The 9,242-nt window shown below is 42.6% G+C and overlaps 2 protein-coding genes across 4 annotated transcripts; both read left to right on the plus strand.

The window, feature by feature from the left end:
• The first annotated feature begins 719 nt into the window (after window positions 1–719).
• LOC149988396 (uncharacterized) lies at window positions 720–2,166 on the plus strand. The gene is made up of 3 exons (XM_090253340.1): window positions 720–839; window positions 1,083–1,402; window positions 2,006–2,166. The coding sequence occupies exons 1-3, from the start codon at window positions 720–722 to the stop codon at window positions 2,034–2,036; spliced, it is 471 nt and encodes a 156-aa protein (XP_090109466.1). The 3' UTR covers window positions 2,037–2,166.
• On the plus strand, window positions 1,979–7,782 carry LOC112286998 (uncharacterized). 3 transcript variants are annotated; one of them, XM_024529555.3, is made up of 9 exons: window positions 1,979–3,119; window positions 3,331–3,495; window positions 3,791–5,252; window positions 5,565–5,713; window positions 6,004–6,086; window positions 6,235–6,391; window positions 6,623–6,817; window positions 6,946–7,047; window positions 7,170–7,782. In XM_024529555.3, exons 4-9 carry the CDS (start codon window positions 5,585–5,587, stop codon window positions 7,431–7,433), a joined length of 930 nt encoding a protein of 309 aa, XP_024385323.1. In that variant the 5' UTR covers window positions 1,979–3,119; window positions 3,331–3,495; window positions 3,791–5,252; window positions 5,565–5,584; the 3' UTR covers window positions 7,434–7,782. The 3 variants fall into 3 exon arrangements, with proteins under 3 accessions (XP_024385323.1, XP_073392283.1, XP_024385325.1); XM_073536182.1 differs by lacking the exons at window positions 1,979–3,119; window positions 3,331–3,495 and having other exon boundaries at window positions 5,001–5,141; XM_024529557.2 differs by lacking the exons at window positions 1,979–3,119; window positions 3,331–3,495 and having other exon boundaries at window positions 5,109–5,249.
• Window positions 7,783–9,242: the final 1,460 nt, after the last annotated feature.

Below are 9,242 nucleotides of genomic sequence, written 5' to 3' on the forward strand. Positions count from 1 at the left end.
CAGAAAATGAGCAAGGGGGTGTTGTGTCAAAACACACCTACAAATTAGACCATCTAGTCACATTATAACTGAAATTTATGCTAATTCTAGAAAACTAGTATGTGAACTGTGCTTTAAAAGACAATCATACAATATTAATAAAATTTGGTTACCTACACATTGTCATAATTTATATTTTTAAAAATAAATGTTTATATTATTTTGTAGGAATAAGTGGTGTTTACTTAATTTTTGAATTTTAAATTTGATACTAGTCAAGAAAATATAAAAAATAGATGTGCAAGATTTAAATTGTCTGGTTTGAAAAAAATAGAAATTATAATATGTAACAACTCATCTTTAAAACATGAAAATAAATCATCAGACAGTCAGGTTCAATAAATAAAATTAATTCTTAAATTAATAACATACGATGGTTCTTTTGAAAGTACCACATATTTGGAATAACATTTAGTCTACTCAAATTATTGAAGAAACACGCTTGCATCTCTTGGTCAAATGAAGTTAAAAAAATCATATAATAAAATTAAAAAATACATATTATGTGATTTTGGCCAACCAAAAGTAATTTTTTTAAATTGAAAAATACAGTCAATCCGGGATTTAAAAGTTGGGAATAACTTTATGGGGTCTGTAGAAGGGGGAAGGAGAAGCGCGGCACCCGGGAAGGGTGAGGTGGGGACTTTCGAAATCGACGGCTGCTGTGTTGTGTTGTGGGGATGGGGCAGCTACAACGAAGGAATGCAGGAGGACCGCGCGACGTCGTCAAAGGGGGCATCCGCGTGAGGGAGGGGCAGGGGTGGGGGTGGGAAGGCAGAGGAACATGGGCCGGGCAGAGAGTGAGCATGTAACGGGGGGGGACCCCGGAGACATGGTCTGGTTCATGCACTCCCTCCTTCTGACATTTATGTATTTATTTATTTATTTATTTTGTTGTTGCTGTTTCGGACCAGTCCCACTCCCCATTTCGTTCCTTCTTCCTCCACTGTCCGATGTTCATCCGCCCTACGAAAGGATTTTGTAACCCGTGCTGAACCCCCTCTTTCTCCCTTGTAATCGGGGAGTTCTCGGTATTCGAAAAGTGGGGAAATTGGGTCCGCAAGGCTAATTTGCGCCTGAACTCCGTGCACCCGATTTTTTTTCCTAAGACGAGCAACTTACCATTGAGTAGCGACCTGGAAGTGGTCGTTCGCGTGAGTACAGAATGTGGGCCAGTGGGGAGGTACTACTTGATTTTCCTGGTCACCGCGTGGCGGAGGCCTATACCACCTTGTTCAGGGTGCAATCGCTGGCGACTGTCGCGTTGTGATCTGCAATCGAGAAGTTGCTGGAAAATGATTGCAGTGGCTATGCCGGCGCCTATGAGTTTGGGGAAGAGATGGGTCGACTCTGAAGCGTCAAGGTCTCTCCCGCCACATCCTTCCAGTTTTCGCCACGCTCCTTGGTGATCGCCTCGTGCTTCGTGTTTGAGCGTGTGCAGAATAGTCCTACCGTCTTGCCTAGCGGTGGTTCATGCAACCCTTGCTTGGAGACTCAAATCGTATTTTTTGCTTGTTTTTATTTACAAGGCTGTGGCGGTGTTGAGGTTTTGCTTTATAGGACGCTGGCTTGGTATCATGGGCCTGCGATTGTTTTAGGGTCAAGTTGGAGGTGAAGTGTCGGTAAGGGTAGGGGAATGTGGTAACGACGTTTCGATGGTCGTGAAGGATTTGGAAATTTGTTGATAAACTCCATTTGATGTCCTTTTGAGAGTGTGCGACGTGGAGCTGAGATCATGTGTGGCTTACAAGTTGGGATCGCCTGCGGCGTCCGTGCCTGTCTGTTAGGCTTGTGCCTACCACATGGGGGGAATACACTAGAGAAGAAGTAATTGTTTGCTTGAAGGCATTTTCCGGCCCTTCTCTTTCTCAATTTGCGAGGTGCTGTCCATGTGCTGGGAGACCTGATGCATACTTCGTAGGGGGCATTCGTTTGGGTATAATCCAAGTTGTTTGGATGCTTGCAGTGCACGTACGGTGGTGGTTTACATAACCTGAAGAGTCTACCGTCGCTCTTGTTACAGTATCCCTTTTAGCTTGGTGGACATCACCTCATATGAGACCAAGAATTACCAGATTGGATTTGGAAGTGTATACATAAACCGGGATTAAGATTCATCTTAGCATCCGCCTGCATCGTCTTTCTTCGCTGTCAGATTTTGGGCAAAGTAGCTGTCCAGCGTCTTTCAAGTAAGATAGTGCTGGGATGGGCTTGTCAGCGATTCGATTGACTTGTGGAAATTACATCTCTAATGAAATTCATGTGATTGAGATTCCGCGGATCTGGTTGGAAGCTTCTGGATATTAGCGTTATGGACAAGGTGAGAAGATACGGGTGTCGATGCTGGATCATTGCACTTTGGAATCATGTGGCAATCTGCACGCTTCTCGCTCTCTCAATGTATCCTCCTTTTGCTCTAGGCTCTCGGAATGGAAGACATTTTCAGTCTGTAGGTGAAGCAAGTGTTAAGCAATGGGCATTTTTGAAACCAACGAGTCCAACGAGTCCGCCTGCAGTTGATAAAGGTAATGCTGCACCTCCTCCTAGGTGTGAGGAGAAGTTATGTACATCCAGTCCATCACTGCCTGCGCCGCCTCCTCCCGAAGTAACACAATCGCCACCGGTTCCTTCACCTGCACCACCGACAATTAATACACAGGAGAAAGCTGGGGTTGCGATTGCCTCTGTTGCCGCGCTGCTCCAAGTGATCGTGGTGACTTATCTCCTAATTAAGCGACGTCAAATGCTGGCATTAGTGGACTGTGACGAATACGATCATCTTAATTCAAACTATGGCCGCCTCGTGTCTGCACAAACAGCTCATCATTAACGGCGTATTTCCTCGAAACCATCTGGATTGTTGATAAGTCAGAGTTACTGTTGAAGCACATCTTTTGTGCAGGAATCTTTACAGATTCAGCTTGAAATACCTTAATTTTTTGCTAATCATGAAGCAGGCATGTATAAATATGTGCATGGATGGTGCCAAATCTACTTGTACATCTTAGTGTTCTGAAAAACCCAGGAACATCTTTGGAGCTGCACAATCCAAGACCAGTTGCCACGGAAGTCTCCTTGCTGTAAGTTATGCATTTTAATTAAATCCTTTTGGCGCTCCAGTTGATGTTGCCGTTTTACCATTCTTTGCCTCAGGCTTGATCGCATATTCACGTTTTGTATAACACCTATAGCCCAATTTCCAATGAATTAATGCAAGTCGTTCAATTTTCGGACATTTTGATGTATCTACCATGTGAAGAAGCTCTGAACTGTGTGTTGTATGGCAACCAGGAAATGTGCTGAGCATTTGGATCGGGTGTCGTCTAGAATAGTAGGTTCAATATAGCTGTGTTAATCTGTACATCATGTTCCTTGAAGCATAGACTACATCCTAGAGGTTACGAAATACCTGAGCAACAAAGATCCGCGCCTTCTGCAATCAAGGCTTTAGATCCAGTGAGTGGACGCTGTACTCTTTGGTGTCTTAAAGACATTGGCCGTGTTTGTTGTATGCTTTTCTTGATTTGTTCATCTCTGTTTCCTCTAGTATGCGTGGAGTGAAGCTCCGTGGTCAGAAATCTACCTGGGTCTTTGTTTCTTGTCTGTGTTTCCAACGTAGTTCTTAGAAATGGTTTTTATATTTCAGGATATTTAGCGGTAGACTTTGGAATTGTCATGTGTTTCAAGACTGAATGTTGTTGTTATAATACATGTCCGGTGGAATTATTTACAAGTCCTACTTTCCTTTCAGATTATTCGGATTGTATCCAACTGCTGGTGGTGGCTCCAAATCAACGATGAGGAAGTTTCGCACCTCGGCACATTCGCAGATGAGATCAATGTTCCCTTCTACCAAGGGCATAACTATTATTCTTGTAGAATTTTAATATCTTACTTTTAATTAATAGAAGGTGAAAGACCCCTTACGCCCCATCTGAGTCATTCTCAGTCTTAGCAACATGGTGTATGTAGCAACAGTATAGTATCTTTTCCACGAAAAACGATTTACAGTAACCCGACTGGGTGGGGGAACATAAAAGTTCTTTACACGAACTGTCACGAGTTTCTGTTCATAGAAAAATTCATAATTATTGCTTAACTATCAGTGATTTTGTTCACATCCATGGTCAAAAGATTGACCTTAAGTGGCGAGTTCACAGTTCTCTGCGGAGTTTGTTTAGGGGAATTTCATACTTTCGGACTGGGAGTCGCTAGTAAGAATAGGATTGCCTGATATATTGACTTAAGTGAGTATTCCTCATGAGCAGGTTCTGTGTACATCACCTCTTTCAGGAGTTTAATTTAGCAGGCTAACCTCCTGATCGAGCTTACCCAACCATCTGCTAAATAGCGTTTCTGGAGAAAATGTAGACGTACAGCCTATGCTTAGTAATTGTATTTTTCTTGCCTGGGGACTAGCGTCAAGAACTTTAGGGAGAGGCGGAGTGGTCGCTGGCTGTTTGCAGCAGACGAATTGACCAATAGTTATGATCCTTGCAAATGAGCGCGTTTAAATGGTTATGTGGTCACATTCCCAATTCCATTTTGCATCTTGCATCTCGAACTATCGAGATACAATGAGACTGTTGGAGCGAAACGGCAGCAGCAGCTGCATTGTGGACCGTTTTCACATGAGTTCTCTCTCTCTCTCTCTCTCTCTCTCTCTCTCTTTGTTGCCCTGTAACCGTCCCACTTAGACAAACCTCTTCACCTTCCCTCATCTCTATCCATTCTACACAGGTAGCTACATTCGATCTCACGAAGGTTTCTGCAGTAAAAGTTAGAACAAATTGCAGATAATTTTGATGATCGCATGGCCAATCCGAGTTTGCTACTCCAACTATTCCAGGGAAAAGATTGCACTTGCAGGAATTGTGCAGGAATTCAGGAAAAGATTATATTGTTCCTATGATCATATGCAATGGTTTAGGGTCATATCGCGGAAGCTTTTCTTAGCTACACATACTCCTAAACCTGATTTGCTCACAGCCCGAGAACTCTCTCATCCCAGGATGAGGTTCATTCGACACAGATTCGCACCTGCATCAGCGCAGACAATACGTATTCAATAGGAAACGTGTGCTGAGGTGGAATTATTACCGGTGTGTGGTGACGAAGTTGCCTCTACCTATTGTTTTCCAGCGGCGATGTATTCCTACAGGCTTATCATCAGCAGCAGGAGCACCTTTGTCTCACAGTACTTTTATTAAGTAGTACTTCACTCACACTGATCTCCTTCTGATAGTCTTTTTCTGTAGCCTCTCAAGCAAAAATCTTTTTTTTTCATTAACTTGCAAATTCAACAGATTACATAACTCAGCCTGGTCAAATCATGGCAAGTCTTTTGTGAGATCTGGGGTTTGTGAGGATTTGTTGTGATCACTTGAACCCTTCAGGTTTTTGCTGCTCGTGGTTCACAATCTGATTTCATTGCAACTATGACTCGGGGTACTCATTTTTGTTATTGTGAAGTAGGGTAAACTCAAGGATATTTCTAAAATCTGTCCTTTCAAGTTACAATGCAGGTCCTTACAGGTTAGACAGCATGGCAGCAGCCGACATCGCTGGGGAGATGCTCGTCATCGATTATGCGAACCACAGGTTTAAAGGCAAACCACCACCCCGTATGGCACCCCAGTCCTTATCTTGCTTCGACCAGACGATACCCGTATCAGTGAGTCAATTCTCTCTCCGCTTTGCAACTGTGCTTGAAATTCTTTCCTTAGTTCTCTCGAGATATTGTGGCCCTTCTTGTTAGGAACCCTTGAACATGAAAAAATTGTCATTATGTAAGAGACACGTCACCCCTACTGTCGGTTGGATGCAATATTTTTTTCACTACCAGATCAATGGATTTTGTTTCACCTTTTGAGGTCAACTGTCAGAATCTTTTGTGATAAATTGATTATCAAGTAGATTTTTTAATCGTTAGTTTTCTCATTAAATGCACACCTCGGAATATAGGCTATTCGGCAACCTGGTAAACATGAACTCTGCAGGCTCCTTAACAGCGAACTGCCATATTGGTCACCGTCTTGTGAATTCAGGTTCTGATTCTGCTCCAATCTTTTCTGATCCATTACATCTGCTAATCGACTGTATTGCGCTATGAAAATATTAATACAGGGACATCATATGGTATGAAGATGTCTGCATAGGCGAAACTGAAGGTTGATTCCATGCTTGTCCATGCAGGTACAAAGTAGGAAGGAAATATCCTAAAAACTATACAAAAAAGGGAGATGGGGAGAAGATCGTGAAAGGAATCTGTCCGCCTTGTTCAAAACTCAGGAAGGCCTCGGCACCAGAAGCTGGAGGTTTCAGGGAAAGAGACAACCCTCCCAATACTCTAGTACGTTTTTATTCTAAGACTTGTTCTGATGCAACCTTTGAATGTCTTGTGTCAAATTCTTAACAGTTCCTCCCTACCTATTCCATGTTTCTATCTTTGTTTTTTATGCTCGCACATTCAAATGTTATGAATTGCAATGAATTTTACAAGGGTTGAGTTAATCCTATTGAACGAGCCCATGCCCGCGATTTCACATATGAAACACGGTCTTCGTATTCTTGCTCTGGTCAGTTCAGAAAATGCTACCAGCGAGGTGACTTGCCTTTGGCCATCGATCACAACCAAACCAGGCTGTGCATCAACTGGAAGGTTGAACTGGCGAAAATGGATTACCACTACTACTTGCCTCTCTTCTTTGATGGTGCGCGTGAGAAGGAAGATCCCTACCGGTTCCTCGCTGTGAAGGGGATCGAGGACCTTCTTAAGGTTAGTTTCTTCTCTATTTCACTACGGAGTCTAATTTGTCAACCTCCCTGGCAGAATGTTTTAGAAAAGTTTCAAGGATGATGCAATGCATTACATGTTATGATTCCTTGCTCATGTTTCTTGTGCAGGCTGGGAAAGGAAAGATCTTGCCAGTTATACCTCAATTGATTGTTCCAATTAAAAACGCACTCAATACACGAGATAAGAAAATCATGGGTGTCACGCTCCAGGTTGGTTTTTAATTCATTCAATGAGTCGCTTCACGACTGCACATGTTAACATGAAATCAGATTGACTCGGCAGTTTTGAAGAGGGTTTGTCTGAACATGTGTTGGTGGTTCTAAATGTGAAGCTTTTGATCAAGTTGGTGCAATCAGAGGAGATGATTGGAGAGTCACTGGTGCCCTACTACCGCCAGCTTTTGCCTATCCTGAATGTTTATAAGAATGACACTTTGAACATTGGCGATTCGATCGATTATGCGCAGCAAAAGAATCGCACCATGGGAGACCTTGTACAATCTACGCTGGAGATTTTTGAGAAACACGGCGGTGATGACGCCTTCATCAACATCAAGTACATGATTCCGACTTATGAATCTGCCGTTCTATCCTAGTTCGTTCCATTCCCCATGAAAACTCGAACTTTTAATGCAAAAACTTAGAAACTTAAAAACTTGAAAACTTTTAGTGCTCTTTTATCACAAAAGAGCACTTAGACCGATCACCCTCATCTTGATCAAACCCTGGTGTCGAGGTCACGGCGGATTTCACGAGTGATACCACTCGAAAAGGTCCCAGCACTTGGATTCCAAACCGTATTACTCATTGGCGATTTCATGGTACAGATGATCTTCCCCCAACCGACTGTAACAATCGTTTAAATTTTGCCGTCACCATCAGGAATGTAGGTGGATTTAGATGTCAAAGCAGGTGAAAATAATAAAGAAGGGGACCGTTTCTTCATCATCTCTACAACGGTGTTACTAATTACTGTATCAAGATATTGTTGACTCGTAATCGTTGTGAAACTTTTCCGATGGAGACGCTGCTCACTAACTCTAGATAATGCAAGTTCCTTGCCATGGCACTGATCATTATGTTTCCTCTTTTTCAAACGGCGCGGCACCCGCTAGTCTCTGGGAGATAGGCGGGAGGAAATGCGCTGATGGATCGTCCAGGTTTTAGCGAGTCATTTTCGCATGCTCAGTGAAGTAGAGTAACAGAGGCAAATGAAGGCGGTGGACACAGCGCTCAAAACCTACGTGGAACGGCAAAGCCAACTGTTAACGAGGAGAACATTGTTATTTGGACTAGTCGGAGCATGATTCTAGTGCACGATTCAATTGAGATGTTCTGTCTTGACTTGGGAGTGGAGTCGGATCTTGAGATTGTGTGAACACAATTCGGAACCTTCTATTGTGTTACAGTTTATGAATGTAAAATTTGCCTGGCATCTGTTATGCTCATTGGGATCGAATCTGTAGTCAACCAGGACTTCTGCAAAAGAACTCCTCACGCTTTAGATCCCAATCGACGGATACTCAAAGCAGTTCTATGTCAACAAGGGGACTCACCTTGTGATAATACGGAAACGTCGCCATGCCAAGAAAGGGTTCTTCAAACAATTGTACAAGACCACAAGGGTGCATGGTAGGAGTGGGCAGGAGGCGAAGGGGAAGGGTTTGGGTTGAGGGTGCTTCCAGTGACGCTCCTCGCCGCACTCGGCGTCACTGGAACGAAGGTGTAGGAGTAGGAGCTGGCCCCGTTTAGTTCAAACCGCCAGAACCAAAAACCAAATCGGTTTGGTTCAAACTGGGACGATTTATTTTGGTGCGGTTCAGGTTTGGAATGATTCAAGCAAAGCTTAAACTAGTTCCAAACCAATTTGGATCTTGCAGTGGCGCCACAGCAGAGGGTTGCAATATTGGTCAAAAGGCCGGATAAGCTGTTTTCATTCTTGATTTTTGATCCGTGAGGAGGTACCACTAACGAAGTCACTAAAGATGGGTGATATGCATGCTCTTTCATATATATATATATATATATGTGCATATACTTATTATTAGGGCATTTCCCTTAAATACCTTATGCAACCTATTTAGGAATCATAGTTAAGATTTATTTAGGAGACATAAGGGATGCTATTAAGAATTGTGGTAAATGCTTGCTTTAAGAGCATTCAAGATGGGAAAGTGTTTGTAAAAATTAATGCTTTCTAAAGAAAGAAAGTAGAGCCAAAAACTATTTTATTTGGAATTTTATAGTTGAACAAATCTTGTGAGTCAATACTATTTGGAACATGTATGCATCTATTGCATTAATAGCCAATTCAACCATCAATTTTTTTGTTGAGTCAAGTTCTACATCCAATAGAGACTTTTCTATTTTCATTGTAATAGCCTTTGCTACCATAAACACTACAA

This window comes from Physcomitrium patens, chromosome 9 (genome assembly GCF_059467195.1).
Source record: "Physcomitrium patens ecotype Gransden chromosome 9, ASM5946719v1, whole genome shotgun sequence".
Taxonomy (NCBI): Eukaryota; Viridiplantae; Streptophyta; class Bryopsida; order Funariales; family Funariaceae; genus Physcomitrium; species Physcomitrium patens.